Source organism: Cicer arietinum, chromosome 4 (genome assembly GCF_000331145.2).
Source record: "Cicer arietinum cultivar CDC Frontier isolate Library 1 chromosome 4, Cicar.CDCFrontier_v2.0, whole genome shotgun sequence".
NCBI classification, from domain to species: domain Eukaryota; kingdom Viridiplantae; phylum Streptophyta; class Magnoliopsida; order Fabales; family Fabaceae; genus Cicer; species Cicer arietinum.
In genome coordinates this window covers 19,402,917-19,428,346 of record NC_021163.2, presented here as the reverse complement: position 1 = coordinate 19,428,346, position 25,430 = coordinate 19,402,917, and the positions used below count along the sequence as shown (strand labels likewise).

At 33.0% G+C, this 25,430-nt stretch overlaps 2 protein-coding genes, 1 long non-coding RNA gene and 1 pseudogene across 11 annotated transcripts; 2 read left to right on the top strand and 2 right to left on the bottom strand.

The window, feature by feature from the left end:
• Nucleotides 1-519: 519 nt before the first annotated feature.
• On the top strand, nt 520-17,981 carry PRR37B (two-component response regulator-like PRR37b). Of its 7 annotated transcripts, none has more exons than XM_073367720.1 (10): nt 520-705; nt 820-893; nt 998-1,883; nt 8,418-8,579; nt 8,691-8,824; nt 9,109-9,270; nt 14,309-14,489; nt 15,279-15,645; nt 15,732-16,614; nt 17,642-17,981. In XM_073367720.1, exons 3-10 carry the CDS (start codon nt 1,535-1,537, stop codon nt 17,747-17,749), a joined length of 2,346 nt encoding a protein of 781 aa, XP_073223821.1. In that variant the 5' UTR covers nt 520-705; nt 820-893; nt 998-1,534; the 3' UTR covers nt 17,750-17,981. The 7 variants fall into 7 exon arrangements, with proteins under 7 accessions (XP_073223821.1, XP_073223823.1, XP_012570303.1 ...); XM_073367722.1 differs by lacking the exon at nt 520-705 and having other exon boundaries at nt 712-893; nt 998-1,083; nt 1,441-1,883; XM_012714849.3 differs by lacking the exon at nt 520-705 and having other exon boundaries at nt 712-893; nt 998-1,134; nt 1,467-1,883.
• LOC140920149 (uncharacterized) lies at nt 2,821-8,419 on the bottom strand. Of its 3 annotated transcripts, none has more exons than XR_012162750.1 (4): nt 4,205-8,419; nt 3,893-4,058; nt 3,369-3,541; nt 2,821-3,282 (listed from the first exon to the last, which is right to left on the bottom strand). It is a non-coding gene; the product is annotated as an uncharacterized lncRNA (long non-coding RNA). The 3 variants fall into 3 exon arrangements; XR_012162749.1 differs by having other exon boundaries at nt 3,369-4,058; nt 4,205-5,692; nt 6,168-8,419; XR_012162748.1 differs by having other exon boundaries at nt 3,369-4,058.
• Nucleotides 10,829-14,300, top strand: LOC105851911 (cationic amino acid transporter 1-like; annotated as a pseudogene).
• A 3,731-nt stretch (nt 17,982-21,712) lies between the features above and the next one.
• LOC101497067 (probable terpene synthase 2) lies at nt 21,713-25,348 on the bottom strand. The gene is made up of 7 exons (XM_004497430.4): nt 25,158-25,348; nt 24,789-25,068; nt 23,836-24,208; nt 23,533-23,751; nt 23,147-23,285; nt 22,407-22,655; nt 21,713-22,105 (listed from the first exon to the last, which is right to left on the bottom strand). Exons 1-7 carry the CDS (start codon nt 25,272-25,274, stop codon nt 21,812-21,814), a joined length of 1,671 nt encoding a protein of 556 aa, XP_004497487.1. The 5' UTR covers nt 25,275-25,348; the 3' UTR covers nt 21,713-21,811.
• Nucleotides 25,349-25,430: the final 82 nt, after the last annotated feature.

Genomic DNA, 25,430 nt, shown 5'->3' with positions numbered 1-25,430 from the left:
TCTTTTAATGTTTTTTCTAAATTAGTTAATGCATAAAATTATAAAACACGAGCTTCTTTTATTTATTTTGCATCAAAATATCATATATTTCTTGTTATATCTTATATTTATTGCTGGTCGTTTTTTTAAGAAGAAGTCTATTAGGAGAAAACTTCTGAACTCGCAGTTAAGAGCATACATAATGAACCTCTTACTAGTTAATTGTATAATCGGTCTCACATGAACATATACCTTTATTTTTATAATTTTTAATCTTAATATTTAAATAAGCATACCATTTTCTCAACTCAAACTTTATTTAATAAATAAAATTTAAGTCGAAGTACCATGTCCCAACTCAAAATAGAAAAACCTTAGAGAGAAAAGGAAACTTCAAAAACTAGACAAATAATTGACGTTCCACCAAAAGACCCCAAACATTTATCAAACGAATTAACGCAACGTGTTTTGTTAATCAAAAGAAATAACGCCAAGTGTCTGCTCAAAATCTTCTTCGCTATATCCGCCTTCAATCACCATGCTTTTGATCTTAACCACGTGAACAAGAACTGTCCAAAACTAATGCCAGCCTGGAAATATCTTGACCCACGTGGCACTTCTCAAACATTCAACACCTCCACTTCTTCCACGTCAGCAACCCCAGCACCCACTCAATATCTTTCTCCTCTAACATCGGCATTGCGTCTTTACCGTACCTTCAGATTGGTCAAGCTCCATATTTCTTTTTCTTTTTATTTCCATTTTTTTCAAACTACTATTTTCCTAATTTTGTTTATAAAATTTCAATTTAAATTTTAATAGCAATAATTATTATTGTAGTTATGATGATGCAATGCAAATATTAATGTTTGTATAATGACTTGATAATGGCGATTAGTGATACTTCTGAGTTGGTAATCTTCGTCTAATTCCATATTTTTTTGTTGAACTTTTTTACTTCACAGTGAAGAAATCAAATATTGTATCTATTATCTAATCTATTTGTTTTCTTGTATAGTGTGAACGATTTAGCATAAAGAAAGCGACGCAACTTTTCTGGTTCTGGATGTTCATGTTCAAGGAAAGATCTCTCGTGTGTTTACGGTTACAACTCTAACGACTCTTCTTTGCATGCATAACCGTTTCCGATTTTCAGTAAGTCAAATCTCGGAAGTCTTAAGTTCAGTTCTTAAGCTTAACTAGGGTTTCGAAAAGATACTTAACAAAAAATAAGTCAAACAGGGATTAAATTAGTCTTTCCACAAGATCCATGTTTAGTTTTTTGTATGTTTTTTAATGTTAGTGGGTGAGAACTGAGGAAAGTTGAAAGGTTTTTTGTTTGAGAATTGAGATTGCTATGAATATTTAGTTGTTTGAGAATTGAGATTGCTATGGATATTTACTTGTATATATTTTTGTTGATGTTATTATTTTTTGAAGTGCATATCTAGTGACTTGCAGTTGCATTTGGGTTGAGGTTTCTGAAGATTGTAGCATGTGTGGTTTCGATTTGGATGAGGACGGGTTATAATTATCGTGAGCTTGGGCATTTTGGATGACTAGGGGTATCCGGATGAGTGTTGATGGTGACAGTAATGAACTTACTCAGCGTTTGCAAGATGGGAAAAACAACTTAAAAGAAGGAGTTGATGGTAAGGAACACGGTTTACACGAGGGTGATGAAGTGAAGTGTAATGGAGTAGCTGAAGGAGTTAAGGTTGGAGAAGGAGGGAATGGGGAATCCTCTTCTGTTCAACAGCAAGTACTGCAACAACAGCCTCAAGGGGCAATTATTTGTTGGGAGAGGTTTTTACATATTAGATCTCTTAAGGTCTTGCTTGTGGAGTATGATGACTGTACACGTCATATTGTCACTGCACTGCTTCGCAATTGTAGTTATGAAGGTTAGTTGTTATCTGTTATTTTATTGAATCCGTCTTGCTCATTTCATTGCTTCTGGATACCGACTTTATTTTGCATTTGTGTTATTTAACCATTCAGAACAAGTTGATGGTCTATATCTATATGTGAATATTGTTTCTCTGGGAAAATAATTAAGTTAATGATATAGACTTTTAGAGTTCATAGTTTAGAGAAAACTTTAGAGGATAAAACTGGATAATATTCATTCTTATGTAAGAGAGTACATAGAGATATATTTATACAATGTGTTCTGCATTAGAACAGTTGTAATTGAAACTGTCACTAACTGAATACAGTTATCAGTAACAGAATTGGTTACTGAAGAAGTAGAGACACTCTTATAAAGGGCTTATAACATGACGCTCGAAGGCCCAAATACAACATTTCAATATGCTGCATTTATACCCCTAATATCCTCATAAGCTGGAGGAGTGGTGGCCAGCTTGCCAAACACTCTGAGACTTTTATTTAGGACTTTCTCTCCAACAAAGAAAATATCTAGCTCCAATGCTCCATGTGTTTTGTTCTTGAGTAAGAAGTGAGTTATGAGAGAGGAAAACAATGTGGAGGTTGTCGCAATAGGTCTTAGGAACTTTAAAACTGCACTTCTATTCTGTTAGGACTTAGGAGGGACTGAATTCATAATTTTTTTGCAGTGAAGTGACTAAGCTTCTATATTCTGCCTTTGCACTTGATCTAGCTACCAAATTTTTCTTCTTGGCCCACCAAGATATAAGGTTAGGTCCAAGGTAGATGCAGGCTCCAGATGTGGACCTCCTATCATCTGGGCAAGGTTGTCAGACTCGAGTTTTCAGCTAAACTCGTTTTGCTTACGTAAACTTGTACGAGTTTACCTCTTATTAAAATATAATTAAAAATAATATACATATGACATATATACTTATGTGGGACCACAAATACATAAATTTCAACTCTATTATAAAGCAAAAAAATGTCAAATTAAACTTGTCCCAAATTACTTAAAGTATCCCACTAAATGATAAAAACTTAGGTTCTTAAACTTAAAATCATTCAAAAAACAAGAGCTAATTCCTTCAAAAGTTCAATTCTTCTACAACATCATCTCCATCGGTGTCTACATCTCCAACTTCATCAAATTCTTCTCTAGATGATAAAGGATCTTTAATATTAGGACCAAAATCCAAATTAACATTATCTGGAGGTGGAGGATTGCTTGAACCAGCAACAGTTGCACTCACTTCAACATTGGTAGGTTGTTGCACACTCTCATCATCATCATTAGTATTTAAAATACATCTCCCTCTTTCTTGTTTCTTTCTTTGTTAACCTCATGTTGGCTATCACATAAACCAAATTCATCCTCTTTTGATGCAACTGGTTCCTTTTCTTGGTATGAACCTAGATAGTAAAACATAATCAAATTTAAACTATAAACTAACAATAACAAAGGAAATTAAAAACTACCAAGTCATAAGTTCAATTACCATTTCAAATGCACTCCAGTTACGTTCGCATCTAGAAGAGCTACAAGTCAAACTTAAAACACAAATAGCAAACCTCTTTAGCTCTGGAGTATAATCCCCATACATCTCCCACCATTGTGCAGGAGGGCATAGTTTTCCTAGTTTTCTTTGTAAACCCATTACTAGAAAGAGGCCTGTCAGAATATTAGAAAATATCTTATAAGATCTTTTATATTATATCTTTTGTAATCTTGAGTTATTTCTTAGGATCAATTTATAATCATAGAGATATCTTAGAATATCTCTCATTATTATTATGATTTATTCCTGATTTAGGATTGAGGTCAATGTTTTTCTATAAATAGAGATTAGTATTGAGTCTTTTGTAATCAAGTTAACATAAAACTATTATCAATAATATTCAAACCCTTATTATTTTCTCTTTTCCTTTTCTCTAAAATCCCACAACTTCAACAAGGCCCATTACTAAAATGGAAGTCAACAAGTTGCACGTTCATCTTTCCCCGAACATCAGCATCACTTACCAACGATGAAACAAAACTGTATAATCCATTTTTAATCTCAATATTGTCAATCTCAAAATCAGGCTCAAAGTGATATTGTGGATTCAGATAATATGCAGCTACAAGCAAAGGCTTATGGAGCTGACCACTCCAACGCTCATCAATAATTTTGCATACTGATTCATAACTACAATACAAATAAATAACAATTCCATTAAATACTACTCTATTATAATACGAGTAAATCAAAATGTATGTGCATAATAAATATTAGCAATCTTGTAAGTTATAACCATATTATATTTGAAATGACACAAAGTAATGCGAACTTACTATTTTTGAACATCTCTGAAGTTGCTTTTAATCCTTTTTTTTGCAATGATCCATCGCCTTGAATAGGAAACCCATGGCGGGTTTTTCATCAGAATCCACCAGCCTAAGCGCATCCATGAGGGGGACCGCAGTCACGAGGCATATGACTATATTCTTCCAGAACCGACTATCCAAAACCATCTTTGCAATTTTCCCCCCTCTTCTGTAGTTGCAAACCTACTTGTTTTCCATTCATCTGAACCAAACATATTCATCAATGATGATTTGAGATCATTGAGACAACCAATAGTCAAATATGTCGTGGCAAATCTTGTCATTGCAGGTCTAATCAAATCCCTCCCATTTGTGGCTTTCCTCACCATTGTTATTAGCATTGTTTGGAGTAAATATAAGTAGTGACCTTGCATTCTTTATAGTAACCTTGTGAATAATCAATTCTTTCTCAAAATCCTCAAAAATCAAATCAATGCAGTGAGCAACACATGGAGTCCAATACAAATTCTTTCGTTTAAGCATCAGCAATTCCCCACCAGATTTAAAATTTGCAGCATTATCTGTAACCACTTGTATTACATTCTCCTCTCCTACAAATTCGACCGCATCATCCAGCATATTACAAACTTTTTCTTTTGTTTTAGAAACATCTGAAGTGTCCAATGAATATAGAAAAACTGTTCCCTTAGGACTGTTCACCATAAATTTGCAAATAGAACGTTTTTTTTCTATCAGTCCACCCATCAGACATGATTGAACAACCATTTCTCTTCCACTCAGCTTTAAACTCTTCAAGCACTCCCTGAGTTCGATCCATTGCTCTTTTCAATAGCTTATCTCTGATATCATGATAAGAAGGACGTTTATAACCAATTCCGTATTTTCCAATTGTCTCATACATTTTTGTAAAGGCTGGATTTTTTTATACAATTGAATGGAACGACACTTGTGTAGAAGGACTCTGCGTAGAAGGACTCTGCAACACGATCATCTACTTCCTCCTTTAGGGGTTTTTTAATCAACTGTTTAATTGTTGATTGAATTCCAACAATGCTTGATATCCCCTTTCCTTTTGTAAGCTTCAGTGTTTGTTGAGACTGAAAGTTATCTACCTCCATCGACGATCTTTCATCTTCCTCAGAAATTTGATTTAAACCTTTTTTCTTCTTTGTTATATCTTTAGTAGTAGTAACTACTTGTAGCATTAATATTCTCACATCTTCAGGAACCTGTACACAAGCTTCAGCATCTTCTTTACTCTCCGCAAGGTGATGTTTGAATCTGGAAATTCCTCCACCAATAATTTTTGAACAAAAGCTACATTTAACTCTTCTAGCATTGCCATCAACATCTAGTCCATATTTCCACCCAATATCAGTCTTATTTCCTGGGGCATTTTTCTCCCTCTGGCTCTTAAAGAGGAAGCCAGAATTGTATCTGTGTTGCTTGTAAAACCAGTAGCAACACCATTCTCATTCTCATGCATGGTTATATCTAACAGATATGATTCAATACCATATCAATACCAAACATAAATACCTAACACAACTACAAATTTATCAAAACAAATCAAAGAAAACAATCTTTATATGGAATGGCAGGCATGGTATAAGTCTATCAATAATTACTAAAAGATAGAATCCTAAACAAACTAAAAGTCTATCAATAAATCTGTTGGTAACAGAACCCAAGCAAGCACCGCTAAACCACTACATAGTCACCAAGACAAAACAAATAAGCAAAGAAAACCTAAGAGAAATCTGGAAAAAAATTAATAGTTCAACACAATAAATGTTTCACACCCAAATCAAACAGTTTCAACACAATTAAAAAAGTTTAACAACTTGCTCTCATAAAGTAGAACGGTAGAAGAACAATCCAAAAATAGCAACAAGTTACAAAACCTAGCGATAACAACACAATAAGATGAACACATAAAACAACTACAAAGAGAAGAAGAAGAAATTACAGTTTGTAAAAGGAGAAGAAGAAAGAAGCAACTTCACTGCTCTGTTTTGCAATATTTTTTGAATAGCATGCCGCCGCGCATTGCTGTCCACGCCGCCACCGCTGTGCAGTGCTTGTCCTGTCGCCAACGTTTGCGTTGCCGTTGATTTCTCTAGAGCCAGTTGTAAGTCTCAGTCACGCAAAGAAGAAGAATAAGAGACTCTGTATTGGGGGAAAGTGTATGTTGGTCTGAAAACGTGTAGCGGAAGATTGTGGAAATGGACTTTTTTGCTTTATTTTTGGTTAAAAGATGGGCTTTTATGTTAATGGGCCAGAAATTCAAAAACTTGGTCAAAATGTAATGTCGTACGATTTCACCGATTTTAGCGATTTTGTTCCAAGTTAACTCGTGTAAGCTCGCTCCAATCACCGATTTTATGCAAAGGCGAGTCTACAAGCGTTTTGTCACGAAATCGGCACCTGATATCGTGAACTCGTACGATGTTACAAGTTATCACGCGTTATTGACAACATTGCATCTGGGTCTAAAGTCCACTCAGCATCGCAGAAACTAGTGGAATGTTCAAATACACTATGGTACAGTGCTATGGTGTCGCTATATCTGTTATTTAACAACACTTTGTACTAAATAGTGCATCATAGAACAATAACAATTTGTTCAAATTCACTACACTATAGCGCCATTATAGCCGCTATTTGACACCACTTAGGGGAATAACCAAAGAAGTAGTATCCCAAGCACAACCTATGGTTTTAAGAAATTTGTAATCCTGATGATGATGAAATACTAGGAAATAGGGAGAGTTTCCATTAAGTAAGGTGGATAGTAGTCTATTTATAAGGCATGTGGCTGTAAAGAAGGCATGGTCCCAGAATCGGTTGGGAAAATTGGCTTGATCAAGCTACGTAAGACCGGTTTAAACTACATGTCTATGCTTTCTTTCAACTGAACCGTTTTGATGATGGGTAGGGACAAGATAGCCTATGAAGGATACCCAATTCTGCCAGAATTGAGTTGAAGTTCAACCATTGATTTAAACCAATTGAAAATAGGAAGAGTATTGGACTTTTGAATGAGGGAATAAACCCAAGTGTACCTGGTACGCATGTAAGAAGGTAACAAAAACCATAAGAAGATTCAATTTGGGCAGGTTCCCACAAATCACAGCAGATTAGATCAGGAGGGTTAGAGTAGTCGGTGTTAGAGGGAGAGCAAAAAAGGCAATGTGCCTTGCCTAAACAACATGCATTGAGATCTTACATAGAAAAGAGATACGGGCAAAGTAGTCGTTACAAGACTTGGACAATTCTCAACCCCTTGAGGTGGATTTTTGTTGAGTTAGGCGTAGCTCAAATTCTAAATATAATGGTTAGTTTTCATGGATTTAGGAGCGGTAAAGAGGTTAAGCTCGAATGTTGGAGTGCAGTTCTCGAATGTTTAAGGAGATTTCTGTGGCATTATATTTGATTTTGGAAGGTTAGTTGTTTGGCTGTTATTCAAAGTTACACATGTCCTTTAATGGGTTCCGTATAAGATATGTTGAAGGACGGAACACTGTTGCTCCATTGATTCTCTATTTCTTTGTTGTTTTGTGTCTTGTTCTAATGTTAAGGACCCTATCCTCCCATATTTTTGTTTTTCTCTCTCCATCTTAATGACTTCGTTTTGTTAACAAAAAAGGATTTAAGGAGAAGCCATTCAAACATGTTTTTTCTTGTTACAGGAAAAAAATCTGCTACTAGAATGTTATTGATTAGGCTTGAAACGTTAAGGGAGACTAAATTTCTCTATTAAGATAATCTATATAGCATTGCAGACCATGTTTTGAGTTTTGGTACGTGACTTTGTGTTTGTGTCGTAGCCTCTTATTATGATCTGGCATTGATAGTATGCAGCTAAAATGTGATGTATACAACATTTATATATTAACTTTATCAGCTAGTATTTTGCTTATGGCTTGAATATGATTGCTCTACACAAATAATATAATATTGTTTATGTTAGTGCACTGCACATGTTCAGTGTTAGTCTAGTTTAGCGGATCAGAAAATAATTTGTTACTATTATTAACTATAACACTATGACCAACTACTTTAACCCGCTGTATATATATTCTAAGCTATTGTGATCAAATCAGATATAAATTCATGTGAAATCATCAGTTCCTCCCATATGTCTCCCCAATTTTCTCATTCTTTCTTGTAACAGATTTAGGTATGACCTTTGCTTGTGTTTGTATTTATATTTCAGTTATTGTAGCAGCAAATGGATTGCAAGCTTGGAAGATTTTGGAGGATTTAACCAATCATATTGATCTTGTTTTAACTGAGGTAGCAATGCCAGGCTTGTCAGGCATTGCTCTTCTATACAAGATTATGGGCCACAACACACGGAAAAATGTTCCAGTAATTAGTAAGTCTTTCTAAGTGCCTATATATGTTTGGTTTGAAGTATTTCTTTCTCTCATCGTATGCTGTAATGGAGCTACTCTTTTCTATGGCTTCTAATGGGATTGGTCTGCAGTGATGTCAGCTCATGACTCTATGGGTTTAGTCTTTAAGTGTTTGTCAAAGGGTGCTGTCGACTTTCTAGTTAAACCCATACGGAAGAATGAGCTTAAAAACCTATGGCAGCACGTTTGGAGGAGATGTCATAGTGTAAGCTGACCTGAATTTTTTTTTAATTACATTGCTATAGATTAATAAATGTCCAATGCTATTAGTAGATTGTTGCCTTTTGCAAAATCGATGGAGTCATAACTCATAACATCATTTCAAGATTTGCTGTACATGTGTGAGAGCCACCTTGTTTTTAAAATGTTGTGGACAGGTTTTGGTCCAATGTCAATGAAAATTTTGTGATATCTTCATGCTTTGTTTGATATGACATGGGCCTCCAATTACTTTGTTAATTAAGACTTGTTTTGTTTCTTTCTCTTCAGTCTAGTGGGAGTGGCAGTGAAAGCGGCACACAAACCCAAAAATCTGTGAAATTAAAGAGTCTCGAGAAGTTTGATAACAATTCTGGAAGCAATGACGAGGAAGATAATGGAAGTACAGGTTTGAATAACGGGGATGGAAGTGACAATGGTAGTGGCACTCAGGTATAACTTTTATATGCGGAATGTGTAATATTTGTTGGAAAATCTCATGCATGGACTATATTGTAAGGAATGTAAATAGATTAACATTGTATAGTATCATTTCATCACAATAGTTGGGTAACTATGTTTGTACCTTTTTCATTTTACATTCTATGTAATTCACCTCTGTTGTGTAATTTAAATACACAGATTCAGATCACATGTCAGCTTGTTTTCCTCTTTCCTAAGATGGTATCACTATCTAGAGTTTGGAAAAAGACAACCTTAACCTAGAATAACTTGGATTCACTGCCCACATGTTAAAAATTTGTTGGGAAGCCATAAATATTTTTCTAGAAGTTGTGTTTTATTTTTGGTTTCCAACCTCCTTTGCACGTTCTCATTTTGGCTATTTTAGACGTTAGACGACCACTTTTGCCACCGTTAAGAGAGATTTAGGTTGCTAGCGCCATCCTTGCTCAACGTTAGGGCCTTGTGTTTTCAGTCCTAAAAGTCATTGACACACTCTCATTCCTGCCAATTTTGGCTAAATTCACCACCAGGTTAATGCATCATCAGCAGTGCTAATTGCGGCAGTTTTTTCCTGGTATACAATTTTCATCTGTCATCACGCCGAATATTCATTCCTTGCCTTGAACTGGGCTTTACAGAGTTATCATTTATCCTCTAGGACTGCCATAGTTTGACTTATAGTATTTCTTTGTCTCCCTCTACTTCTAATTATTGGGTTGTCTCCCTCACTTTGCACGAAGTCGCCAAAGGATTTTGATTTTTGAATGTGAGGTTTGTGGTTGTTGAATTTATGGGTTTTAGATAGAAGGAGGAGAGAAATAATAAGTTTGAATATTATGACAATAACTTGATAGTAGCTTGATACAAAAGACTAAACTCTAACCCCTATTTATAAGAAAGATGACTCCTAATCCTAAATATATAAGAACATAAGGAAGCAACTCATGATGATAACTGTTAGAATATTAAAAAATATCTTATAATATCTTTTATATTATATTAGAGTATCTTAAATTATTTCTTAGGATCAATTTATAATTATAGAGATATCTTAGAATATCTCTTATTATTATTATGATTTATTCATAATTTAGGATTTAGTCTATGTTTCTCTATAAATAGAGATTAGTATTGAGTCTATTGTAATCAAGTCAGCATTAAGCTATTATCAATAATATTCAAACCCTTATTATTTTCTCTCCTCCTTTTCTCTAAAATCTCACACTTTCAACATGGTATCTAGAGCCTATTTCGATCCTCCTTGAACGATTCCGCCTCTATTCCGCTGTCGAGTTTCCAACAATTAGGGAATATAATTATAGTTTCTCTTTTCTAATATTTCAATATTCGGTGATATTTTTTTGTAGCTTTTCGTTTATTTTCAGCAGATCAGTCACAGCACTGTTTATCGCGCGGTACTGTTCACTGCACAAAAAAAAAAAAAAAAAAATTTATTATTATTAGGGTTCTATAAACCTTTCTACAACCCATTAGGGTTTGGCGCTCCAACCAACTGAGCTAAAGAGCTAATAGCACATAATACCCCATGAAGGTAGCCCTTATAGGTAGGGGAAACAACGGGGTGGTAAAGTTTACTTTGAGAATCATTATCATTTGCATACTTAAGGGTAGAATTGGGGGACTTTGTGGCATTTATAGCAGCTGGAAATATACAGAGCTCCAGAAGACTTTCGTATAATTGTCCATAGCATGAACCCTAACTATGGCCATCTTGACCCCATTGCTGTTGGTGCCCTCATTGCCATCACTGCCCTTGCTGTCTACAGCACCAAAGGCTCTTCTATTTTCAACTACGTTGCTACTATCTTTCACATGTTTGTCATTGTCTTCATTATTATTGCTGGTCTCATCAAAGCCAAACCCGAAAACTACTCTCCATTTACTCCTTTTGGTGTTCACGGTATGATTGATGCTTCTGCTGTTCTTTTCTTTGCTTATGTTGGCTTTGATGCTGTTTCAACTATGGCTGAGGAAACCAAGAATCCTGGCAGAGACATTCCTATTGGTCTTGTTGGATCTATGTTGATTACCACCATATTATATTGCTTACTAGCTACAACACTTTGTCTCATGCAGAATTATAAAGATATAGATGTTAATGCACCTTTTTCGGTTGCATTTGGTGCTGTTGGTCAAGCTCGTTATTTAACTCACATTGCACGTACTCACATGATGCCACCTTGGTTTGCTCTTGTTGATCATAGAACTGGGACACCTATGAATGCTACTATCTCAATACTTGCAGCTTCTGGTGTTGTTGCTTTTTTTCACTGATCTTGCTATTCTCTCTAACATTTTGTCAATTTCCACCTTATTTATATTTTCCCTTGTGGCCTTAGCGCTTTTAGTAAGGCGTTATTATTCAAGTGGAGTAACTACAAAAGGAGATCAACGCAATTTCATTATGGGTCTTGTGTTGATTATTGGCTCTTCAATTGGAATTTCAGCTTATTGGAATAATAGTACTGATGGCTGGATTGGTTATTTAGTTTTTGTTCCACTGTGGATTTTAGGGACGGGTGGTATTTGGCTTTTTGTACCAATGGCAAAGAAGCCTACAATTTGGGGAGTTCCTTTGGTTCCTTGGCTACCTTCTTTGTCTATTGCTATTAACATATTTCTTCTTGGCTCTATTGATAAAGATTCATATATAAGATTTGTAATTCAATGGATGGGATTCTTCTTGGTGCACGATTATTCTCTCTTCGATGGTTCCAGATCTGCCCTTACGCTCCAATTTTGATCAGCGAAAATATGTGTCATTGTTCAAACAGCCATTATCTCTCCTGTTTTGGACGCATTTTCTGATTACGTTCATTGATCATGACTTTGTTTCGTTAGAGTCGCGCTGCTTCTTCTTCGGTGTTTGTCATGCAATTTAGTTCTTACTAATATATTATAAAAGTGGTTTTTATTCCCACCGACGATCATTTTGGTGGTGTACCTTTTTCCACATATGAATTATATTAGTGATGACTTTTTCCGTTAGTGGTTATTCTAACGGTGCCTTTTATTTTCATGACTTACTTTACCTTGGCAATTTGTCCCAGATGCACTAGCCTTGTCTTTCTCTCCTTGAAGCACGCCTCTCTCTCCTTGAAGCAGATTTAAGTTTAAATATTTTGAGTCTCCATTATTATGGTTTGAAGCTTCCAAATGCAGTTTTTTAGAAGAACGGAGCTTGCTTTTTTCAATTGCCTGCCATGAATTTTTCTCAGGCTAATGATCAATCAGACTATCTGGTTAGGCTATATTTATAGCTATTCTTTCCGACTTCACATGCATCCCTGAGTTGCCTCTCCATTATTATTGGTTTGAAGCTTCCAAATGCAGTTTTTTAGAAGAACGGAGCTTGCTTTTTTCAATTGCCTTCCATGAATTTCTCTCAGGCTGATGATTAATCAGACTATCTGGCTAGGCTATATTTATAGCAATTCTCTCCGACTTCGCATGCATCCCTGAGTTGCCTCTCCATATTTTTTATTATTTTGTGGAGCAAAATATTTTCTTGTAGCAAGCTAAAGCTTAGTAAGCTTTAGCTTGAGGGGGAGTGTTAGAATATTAAAAAATATCTTATAATATCTTTTATATTATATTATAGTATCTTAAATTATTTCTTAGGATCAATTTATAATTATAGAGATATCTTAGAATATCTCTTATTATTATTATGATTTATTCATAATTTAGGATTTAGTCTATGTTTCTCTATAAATAGAGATTAGTATTGAGTCTATTGTAATCAAGTCAGCATTAAGCTATTATCAATAATATTCAAACCCTTATTATTTTCTCTCCTCCTTTTCTCTAAAATCTCACACTTTCAACAATAACTAAGTAATGTGGAAACTAATCTTAAGAGATAATCTAAGATACCTTAAGATTAAATACTGATCCTACGAGATGAACTAAGATATTCTGACATAATATGAAGATATTATAAGATGTTTTCATATATTCTAACAAGGGTGGTATCCAATTTCACCTCTAAGTTAGGATATCTGTGTATCCTGTTCTCCATAGACTCTAATTTACTTCTAGTTAGGTGAAAATTGTGCGTTTTCATGATTTGGTTTCACGTCTCTAAGTTTTCATTTATTTTTCATGTCTCCAATTAAAATTTTAACATTTGCTAAAAGCATGCATCGTGACACCATCTCTTGCACCATGACTCCATTTAAGGAAATCAGTTTGACTCGGGTTTTGCAACACTGGTTAGAGGTAGAGGTAGTAAGAGATCAATGAAAACTAATAGTCTATTATTATTTATTAGACATAATTATTTAATCCATGTAGCCAATACACCTAGGCAAAAAATGATTTAGTTGTTTTGAGATTCCATAATTGTGAAATGTGGACATCTGACAAGCCTTAAGTGACATGTCAGTTTTTTGTGACGCCCCTTTATTTTATTGGAGTATGTGCAAGAGTCACGTGTAATAGGAGATGTGGTTCATAATCTGATGTATATGGCCAAGAAATGAACTATACTAACAAAATATTTTGTGTTGATAACTTGCAATCATGTAACCGTCAGGATTTATCTGTTTCACATCATGTAAACATGATTCATTTTGTTATCATCAGACATTTTATAGCTTAAGAACATAAACCTAGTTAGGTGGAAGTTCTTGAGTCTTCAAATTGACACATTCTAAAACAGCTTGTGTGGAATTAGTAACAAGTGTGGAACATCGTGCTTGGGATTAGTTTAATGCAAAGAAGGTGGTTCATGTAGTTGCAACTGTCTGACTAGCATGAAAGACAGTTACCACTTTTCTAGTATTTGATAAAGTAAAAGGATAAAAGCCTTCGTACTGTAATAGTTATCCATTAATACATCAAACATTTAGTAAAAGGAAGAAAACAGTTAAACAGAAAACACCACAGCAGGCCGTCTGTGTACTGGATAAAGCTAACTAGCCAGTAATGTCATGCATAGGTCTTATTCTATTTTTTTTAACCAAAAGCTGCTTGTCAATTTCATTATTTTCTCCTTTGGCAGAGCTCCTGGACCAAACAAGCTGTAGAAGTTGACAGTCCTAAACCAGTCTCTCAGTGGGATCAGATAGCTGAGGGTCCAGAAAGCACTTGTGCTCAAGTTATTCACTCCAATGCTGAAGTTTGTAGGAACAAGATGGTTCCTCCAGTTATAAAGGAGTGTCCAGAACAAAAAGAACAAATAGGTAAGGTCAAGCTGCCTTGAGCTTCTTGTCACTGCAATGACTCTTTCTTACTCCAAGTCACCCTAACAGTATGTGTGATGCTTGTGGTATTAATATTACGGTGTTATTTCAAGCTTTTCATGGTTTTGTCTATTGCTGACCTCAACATATAGGTAACATTTAATCTTATTAAAATACAAGTTATGTTTTGTGGAAGAATTTTTTAAAACAATTTCTTCCATGCAATTGACTTTAACATTTTCTTCCTTGTTTTCATTATGTTACTCCAATTTTGGTTTTCCTTTAGAAACTTCATTCAGCAGCAAGTGATGCATTAGAAGATATGTAGATTTTGACTGTATCTGGGATGTGCTTATCAGTTTCTTGATTCATTGAGTCAAGGCTTAATAATGCAAAATCACAAGTTTCATCTGAATCCTGTACTATGTGTGCAATATTTTAATGTTCCTATTCCTATGTTAAATTCCGTATTTAATAGTGCATCTTTCATGCTTAGATGTTTTCAAGATTGCACCTATAATTGTTCAATTCCTTTTTACTGTTATTCAGCAGCGTTGGAGTTTTTATTTTTACAATTGATGTTCTATCTTGTTTTGTTACTTATTCAATGAATAACATGTGTAACCCCTGCTCCAAGTGCTGGAGACCAGCAATTCGTAAATGCATTCATGCCCCTATGTGTTTGTATATGCACATACTTTTTTGTGGATTATGGATTGTATTTTTTTTCCCTCTGTAAGAGATGAAAGTTGACTTGGTAGATGACCGACTATATATATGAGGTTCCAGTCAAAACTGCAGGTTCAAAACATATCAGCACACTTGATGTGGGTCCCTCTACATTCAATGAGCAAATTAATAGAGGACAACTGGACCTTAATTGTGAAAATCAATCTGGCAAACTAAGGTGCAAAGGGCTTTCATTATCTGATGCTGTGACTAGCACTTCTGATTCTCAAATGAGAAGCGGAGAAATTGAACCCCTAAATAGAAGATCCAAGTCCTCAGATATTGAAAATAAAGGTACTAATAATGTTGAAGAGCTGCTATCTCTTGAGCTCAGTTTAAAGAGGCTTAGAGGAGTTGAAGAAGCTGTTACTACAGTTCAGGATGAACGAAATGTTTTAAGACATTCTGATCTGTCTGCTTTCTCAAGGTATGATGATTTGGTGTTATTGCTTTCCATTTTGAATTATTTTGAGGATCAGCAACTCTATTATTGTTATAAGTCTTTTTCCACAGGTACAATGCGGCCTTTAATGGTAAGAAGTCTCCCACCGGATGTGTCGGAAGCAACTCTCCGCAAAATAACAGCTTAGAAGTTACAAAGAAAAATTCATCTTGTGACGATCAATCTCATTCTAGTGGCAACCCTCCTAACCAGAACTCAAATGATGCTAGCAATAACAATGATATGGGCTCTACTACTAATAATGCTTTTATTAAATCTGCAGTTATAAGTGAGCCAGCAGTGGTATCAACAACCAAATTTTTGTGCCAAACATCTGCTTTCCAGCTCATAAAGAACAGTCTCACGTGTACCTCTCAACAAGATGTCTTACATAATACTGAAGATATGACAACAACAATGCTGGCACCACCTAAAGTTGACACTCATAAGGATTCTGCAACTCAGGACTTTGAAGATATGACAACAACAATGCTGGCACCACCTAAACTTGACACTCATAAGGATTCTGCAACTCAGGATTTTCATCGCCATTATGAAAACCATAACTATATTGCTAACATGCAGCATCAATTGCCACCTGAGCATGATGCTGAATCTTTAAAGAAAATGACTTCCGTTGCTCCACACTTTGGGTCATCAAATGTGGTTGAAGTACTAGTTGAAGGTAATATGGGAAATTACAGTATCAATAGAAGTGCTTCAGGCAGCAACAATGGAAGCAATGGACAAAATGGGAGCAGTAATGCAATTAATGCTGCAGGGACAAACATAGAAAGCAACAATGGACTCACTGGGAATAGTGGCAGTGGTGATGCTAGTGGGAGTGGAAGTGCCAACAGAGTAGATCAAAACAAGAATTCTCAAAGGGAAGCAGCCCTGGCTAAATTTCGCCAAAAAAGAAAGGAGAGAGAAGAAAGGTGTTTTCATAAAAAGGTAACTGAGGACAGAGGACATACGTAAATGATTTATTACCCATTAAGCTCAAAAATGCTTTTGATCCTATCCTATATCTTTAATTTAATTTCACACTATTAGTTTCTATTTTCAATTTTAGTTCCTATATTTGACAAAAATATGCCTTTAGTCCTTAAATGTGCAGTCCCCACAATAGTACTAAAAACATTTATTTTTGTCAATTGGATGGACTAAAAATGGACCAAAAACATGTTTAAATGATCTGTTGCTATGGTTATACTCATTGGAACAGGAAATTTTATGATGATATAGTGGACATTACCTCCACTCAGAGATCTACCTCAGTAAATACAGATTTCTGAAAAACACACAAGGAAATTGGAAAATAGCAATGGCATCCTGCTATGCAGTATGCACAGGAAATCCCCAGCACATCCCTCTCCTCTCTAAAACCTCAATTATTTTCCAACTGTGTTTCACCCCCACCCGCACCCGTTTACATTTATCCCATCTGCTGGTTGTGATACCACAATCATTCCCTCCATGCTCATCAATCCAGTTTTCCTAGTTGTGAACCTTCTCTTATGTGAGAGAAGTCAGTTGCTCCTTTGCTCTAGATTTTGAACATTCCATGTCTTGGAATATGTTAAGAGTTCATTGAAACTGTGATTAGATTTTATTAAACTGAGAAGGGGAGTGCTGTACATAGGAAGACAAGATATAAACACCAATCTTGGATGATGATTAAAACCTAGAGTGAGGTTGAGAAGAGCTGACATTACTGTTTTTCAGATGTTGATTGGTCAATTTGGTTATTTTTGCTTTTGGGTCACCATAAGTTGACGCTCACCTATCCCCGAGGATAAATATCCTTGGATAGCAAGTTTGGCATTTCTATTAAACAGGATCATTTGTATATTTGACTTCACTCAAAAAGTGATGCATGTTTCCATCATTCTGTGGGCGATGCAGGCTACTGCTCTACAAATTGCAGTGAATTTCTCCCATGTATTTTGGAGCTAACTCAATATGGTTTGAATTTCAGGTTCGATATCAGAGTAGAAAGAAATTAGCTGAACAACGACCGCGATTTCGTGGGCAATTTGTGCGACAGTCCTCAAACGATAATGCAAGTGAGGCGACAGATAGTTGACTCAGAGCTTTTGACACAATAGCGTAATAGTGAGATATACGGATAAGGAAAGGTCCAGATGCCTTCATGTGGAATTTGGGAATTGTTCTCTCTCCGTGTAAATGCGTAATGGACTCCAGTTATTCCAACTTGTTCAATTGGTATCCAAATGAATGCGTTGTGACAACTATTGTTATGTTGATTGTGTTATATAACTTACATCTCGTGGCTATAATATCTATAACTTTTTTCATGACGTTGTGCTAGACAATTGAATTAGAAAGTGTGGCTCATCAACCAACTGGCTACTTATTGTGTGCGTGGCTAGAGCGATCAAGAAATAACATTACCTAATATTAAGGGTGTTCAACACCCTTTCTTGCTGGCCCGGAATTGACTCGTTTCTCAATGAAACAGCGAAGAGGGTCCGTTTAGCCTGCACCTATGTAGTATTGGTCCAAGATGGACAATGAATTTTTAACCTTTAGATTAATCTCATCCTCACCATTATAACATATACTCTTCCACATGTAGTTCATCTCTCATGTATGACCTTTCTCATCAGCGATGACTATCAAAGCTCCACCCAAATCTATCTCCTCCACTCTCATAATCCCTCCAATTTTATTGACATCACTACTATAAAAAATTTGTACAGTTATTTGAAATAAAAATATGTAAAGAAAAATTCAATTTGTTGTGTTTTTTTTTTCCTCTTCAGATTTTTTGAGACCGATAGCTTCAAATTTAAGAGCTTTATTTTTTTATTTTACTTTTATGTTCCACCCTTTTCCAAGTCTGAACCGATGTCATCTGCATGTGAGCAACTACGACCAAATCTTTAGATTTTGCACCTTTCTCCCTTCAAAACAAAATATAACATAGCAAAAATCCATTAACAAAATACTGAAATAGAAACAAATTAAAAATCCATTTAACACACTGAAACAAACAAATTACTTCGTTAAGTTTTATTAATTCTTTCTTTTTTTTTTTTTGTTACTTTTGTCTTTTATTAATTTTTTTTTGAATGCTGTGTTTTAGCTGGTTTTTTTTTTAATAATCAATATAATTATTTAGTTTATTAAAAAATTTAAATTTAAAAGTAGTTTCAAACTGTCAAATTCAACAAAGTTCAAAAATGAAAAACTCAACAAATTTAAAATCGAAATGCCTAAAATGAAAAAGTGGTGGTTGTTTATTTTAGTTGGTGTTCAACTTATTTTTCAAAACAATGTGGTGGTTGCTTAAAGGGATAGAGATGTAGAAAAATGTAAAAAGAGAAAATGTGAAAGAAGAAAAATAGATTGAGTATAGATAGTACACTATAATATTGTGAAGCGTATAATTTCATCTTTACCGTTTAAATTATTTAATAATATATTTACGATTATAATGAAATTGGTCCAATATAGATCATTCTTTTTGTTGGTTATTTAATAATATATTTACGATTATAATAAAATTAGTTTAATATAGACCATTCTTTTTGTTCTTTTTGTTGGTCCAAACTATACGGACCCCAACAAAGATCCCCTAATCTCAGAGTTTTCTCATATTGTAGTAATGTAAAACTTTGATCTGATATCGAAAAATGAGATTAATGATGTTATCGACAATTGTAATCTAGTAGTGTTTTTGTACATTGTGAGTAAATATTAAGGGTGGATGTACAATCATCATAAAATAGAGACGAAGTAGAGCCACATTTTTGTTAGTTGTACTTTAAATTTTTTAACGTTTAAGGCCACTTTTAACTTAGTATCATGTTGGAGACATATTTATTATAATATATTAAAACAAATCCCCCAAATCTATCGATTGACGCATCATACACTTATGTGCCACATCATAACATTTGTTCTACATCACTTATATTCTTACGTGACACCGTTCATATGCTTATACAATTTATCTTACATATTTTATTTCTCAATTTAACTTTTGCATCTCACACATCATTATATACATATGTTGAAAATCCACACGCAAAAACTCTTCATGAAAATAATTTTACAATCAAAATTATTCATGAAAATAATTTTACTATTAAAGCTCCTGATGAAAATAATTTTACTATATTCTCACTTCAATCAACTTTCAGTACTCCTCTGATTTTAACTTTGAATATTCAGATTAGTTGGTAACCAAATACATTATATCTTATGTTATCTCAAGAATCATACTTTCAATTTATTCTTAAACATTAGTGGATGACACAATACAAAGTTTTGTCGTTTATATAACATTAATTCATTCATGGTTTTTCAATTTTCACCCAAATATCAATGAGAAATGTGAGATTATGTAACCTATTGGTGACTTCCTCAATCAAATTAGGTCACTTTCTTTCTCCAATTAAATTTTATCCATATTCTATTTTTTATTTTTTATTTATCTATGCAGTTCTAATCTAATATGGTTTCTCAATTCTCACCCCAAATATCAATGAGAAATGTGACATTATGTAACCTTTTTAGTAACTTCATAAACTAGGTCAGTTTATCTTTAGATCATTTTCTTTCTCCATTTAATTTTACTCATATTCTATTTTTTATTTATTTATTTATCTATGTCTTTCAGCTCTATTTTAATATCTCAAAATTCTTATCAAAAGAGAACATAACACACATATAAGATACTATCATAATAAACTTATTTATTTTAAGTTAATTACTTAGAATATTTAACGATCTTAACTGACCGTTTAATTAAAGCATATACTTGCATTTTAACTTGTGTCACAAAACACAAAATAATCTCTAAATTTGACATGACACTATACGAAACTTATGATCAATAAATCATTGAAAATACACTCAGGATCCGTCCCAACACAGTATGATTCTAACTGTACACTATCCTCTTCATCATAAATAGTTGTATCATTATATAATTTTAATTGACTACAATCAACACAGATATCAATTCAAATAATGATAATGCTAAAAATTAAAAATTAAAATTTTTAATAATGATTATTCTAAAAATTGGAAATTAAAATTCTTCTATAGACCTTCTTTTGTTTATGTGTATAGTTGTTGGAAGTTTAAAGAGTTTTTATAATATATTATTGAACATATAAAAATTAAAATAAAAAATTATTTTTTGACAAATCTAAAGAAAGGGTCTTAGGTACCTCTCCCTTAGACTGAATACACTTCATAAATTATTAAGAAAAAATAAAAAGTCAATGATAGAGATACTATTTACAATAACATCTATATAATAATTAAATCTAGTAGTATTCGATTAAGTATATAATGATCAACATAGGGTAGTTGGTTATCAATGTTGATAATCTTCGTTAACTTGATGTACGTAGTTTACAATTGATATAAAGATATCTAATTTGTGATTTTTCATTTATCTTGAAAATGTGTTGTTAATTATATTATTTTAAAATAATTTTTGAGAAAATTCTTGATTAAAAGGAACAAAATTTACCGCAAAAATTAGATTGAATCAAGTAAAATTTGGATGGTTCGTCTTGGGGTAGCCTAAGGTCAGCCAATCTAGCAGCATCTTTTTTTTGTGTTTTTGAATATTATTTTCATGTAGAGCTAATTTCAATAACGATAGTAATATATAGATTGCATGTCAAAGAGCTTACTTACGTTATGGTTGGAGGTTATCTATGTTCTTATCGATAAAGACTTCAAAATTATGATAATGTGCCCATAAAATTTAAGAATTAAAGAAAGAACTATTTGTGATATGTCTTTTAACAAGCACTTGCAATTTATTAACTCTCATACCTATCAAGAGAGAAGTTTATCCAAATAAATCCAATTTTGTTATAGAAGAATTTTATAACAATAGAATTAGTCTCATTAATTTTAGATTTGATTAGTGTCTTTGTTTCTTTAGTTTTTTTTAGTCCCCCAACATCTTTTGAATTCCAACTCCTTTTTTTTTCTTTCATTTTTGCAATAAATGTTTTATGTCAAAATGATAGATATAGAGTAAAATATAAACTTATTTAAGATGAAAGTCGCTTTCTATATAATAATTTTCACATTTGACATATTTTCTTTATTAGTTGTGGAAATACAAAACATAACGACAAATTTAAATTAATGCTCAAATTGGCACTGGATCAACAAGTAAAGCTTTAATGTGTGTCTTCATTAATCCTTCAGAATGCGTGTAATTATCTTTATCTTTGTAATAAACCTCAATAAAACGTGTCAGGTTGAGAACGGAAGTCAAAAGAGGCAATGGAACTTTAGTTTGCGTAAGACAATCCTCATTCATATCTTTCCATGCATTTTCAACTCCTTTTTGACATTCTTGAATGGCAGCTTCCCTATCAGTATTATATTGTCTCATATAGCATTCTAGAAATGAACAAACATGCCCTCTTTTCTGTTCAAACTGCACGTCATAAAAAAGTTATTACATAAATATTAATATCATTATTTGTGATTAAATAATATATTTGAGATTTTATTGACTATCTAATGACAATGAAAAAAAAATCATAATTTATCACTATCACGTCACTTTGATATATTAATTCTTAAATATTTGCACAAATATTTGTCAGATTAGATATAATGGGACATGTATAAAACTTGTTTACACTCACAATTCATTATTAGTCCTTACACTCATATATTAATGATAGAGAAATATTTTAGAATGACATATAATAATAAAAAATAATATAAAATACCTCATTGGACACAATTTCATCATTTAACCTACAAACAAGAGCAGCACCATTTACAATTTTTGGCATATTAGTGACCCAATTGAAGATGTCTTCCGTGGCTATATCTCCCATGCCAATATAAGAAGTTGTAGACAACACTGGATAACCAGATGTTATCTTTGATATGGACATGTACTCATCTATTGTTGGTACATAGTTATTGTCCAACCATCTTGCCTCAGTCATATAAGCTTGGACTATTTTCTTGAACTGTCATCACCATGCAATATAAATTATTAATAGAATATCTATAAAAAATATTTTTCTTCATTTTATGATGTTAAATTATATTATTATTTAATTTATTGATAAGGAGTTTTACTTTTACAAAATTTAATGTTAAATAAATTATTCTTCTTGCTATGATTTTACCATATAGAACAATTCTCTATTTTTTTTTATAAATAAATAAAATTTATTAATAAAAATATTTTGAGTGAAAAAATCATTTATAAACTTTTCATAAATTTGTATTCGGAAATTAAGCATACAATAACTTTTAACAAAGTTGTTTTTACATGAAATTATTTTTCAAAGTTAAAATCAACCAAAGAAACAGATTAAAACTCATGCTTTGTTCAAATCTAATAATAATAATAATAATAATAATAATAATAATAATAATAATAATAATAATAATAATAATAATAATAATAATAATAATAATAATAATAATAATATAAAAAAATAAAAACTCTTACATCTTTTACAAAGTAGTTTAGGGTATATATTCTTTCTTCTTTCCTCATTTCTTGCTCTATTTCCTCATAAACATTTAAGAGAGACTTGTAAAGTATCTTCATGTAATTTGGAAGATCATCCAAACAACTAATATCCCACCTGAAAATCACTTTCATTACAATATATAAATCCTTGTGTCTTTATTTAAATAATTAGAGTAAAAATATGTGAAGAAGATATGTGTCATTACTAGAAAAAAAAGATAGAATTAGAAACCATAATTAGTAACCAAAAATAAGTTATTTTTTAATTTTTCCTCACAAAATTCAGGATGGAATCGATTCTACCTCTAATTTTTTGTCTATAATTTAATCTTTTTTAATATTGTATATAAACGATGATTTACCTTTCAACAGCCTTGGTAAATAGTTCCAACTCATCAACAGTTCCGTAAGAGTCGTATGTATCATCAATAAATGATAGGTGAGCGATTACTTTTGACATCATTTTTCTTGCTTGAGAATATTGGGGTTCAAAGTATACTGACATACTCCAAAAGCAACATTCTACTATTCTATCTCGTGCAAATGGTAGTTTTTTAGTAATGCCCAACTCCTTCGACCATCTATCAAGATCCCATATAAGATATTAGCTAGTTTGATATTTTATTTTGCTGCATATTAAGGAGTGCGTGATTTGAAGTACTTACTTGCAAATATTTCCAAACTCCATTTGATGTAGGCTTTGGAGCATATTAAAATCCAATTTTGCCAACCTGAGTAGAATTACATTATGGGAAGTATTTTGCTCGTATATGGAAATGTAGCGTCGTGCCTCTAGTCTAGGCAAGTTTCTGCGAAGAGATTGTGTTAAGCTATGTTTGACTTGTGCTGCAAGAGAAGGACTCAATTGAGTGGAAATGGACTCAAGGTGAGTAGACGTGAAAGCCAATGCCTCTTCCAAAATTTCCTCTCCGTGAATCATCATATGCGAGGCTTCGAACAAGCTTAGCATCCCCTCCACATCTGTGATGAGTCTTTCACTAAAGTTTCCTTGCTCGTTTTTGAATTTTTTGAACACATCTGTAATTTTTATTGAAAAACCACAATATTAAATGCATGTTAGAGTTTGTAATAGTAAAAAAAATTAAAACAAGAAAGAAAGAACAAGATAATGTATAGTATGATTTCAATGTAATGTAATGTTCATAAATTGGATTCAAGTTGGCTTGATCATTTTGACAATCCTAATATTACTTTATATCATTCATTCTTTGCATGTATGTTAAAACACATAATTAAATTCAAGAGAATAATCAAATTAACAGACTAGGATATGGACATAATGAACATTATAAGAACAAATTGTTGTGAAAGTAGTAATTTCACTTATAGAAATTTAGAGAAAAAAAAGTAGTAATTTATCTACACAAAAATTGATGTGATTCACTAATATACACATATAGGTCATTCAATACATTGGTGGTACTTAAGACAACTTTTCACATTTATTTATTTTTTAAAATTTTCCTCACTAATATTTTGAACATTGTTTTTGTGGCTTGTTATTTTGTATTTATTAATAATTAATGGACTAATTATATAAAAAAGTTTAAAGACCAATATAAAAAGCTATCAATGTAAAAAACTGAAGATAATATACCAGGTGATACGTAAAGTCCTCGTTGTCTTAATACTCTAAATAACACGGTAAGAGAATGAATATTATCTTCAAGAGTTATTTGTCCATTTTCAATATAAGTCATGTGAATAAGTTGCAACATTTCGTCGATCTCATGCTCAAAATGATAGCTGACACCCAAACGACATATTGAATCGATTAAGTTGACTTTGGCCATGGGCATCTCATTCTTTGTGGCTAGCAAGTTTCTCACTTCGTTTTTTAAATAATCAATTTCTGCCACGATATTCTGATCGAGTTCCTGCACGTGTTGAAGAAAAACATGTTCAAAAGTGGTTTATAGTATGCATGAAGAACATAAAAACACAAATTATAGCATTATATACATACCATAGATTCCGAAGCATATTGAAGGAAGAAATCACCCCAAACGGTAGGTGGATAATCAGCAACATTTCTAGGCAAGTCAGATTTTGAATGAGGATCGAAGCTAGCTACAGCAGGCATATTGAAGTTTTCAAATAAAAGTTCCTCTTCTTCTACCACTCTAAGGTTCACTTTGGGAAACAAGATGACAATATAGATAATTTATAGTAAACATTAATACATTAAATTAGTAATTCACATCGTACGTGTACTACTAAAGCATTTAAAATTTAAACT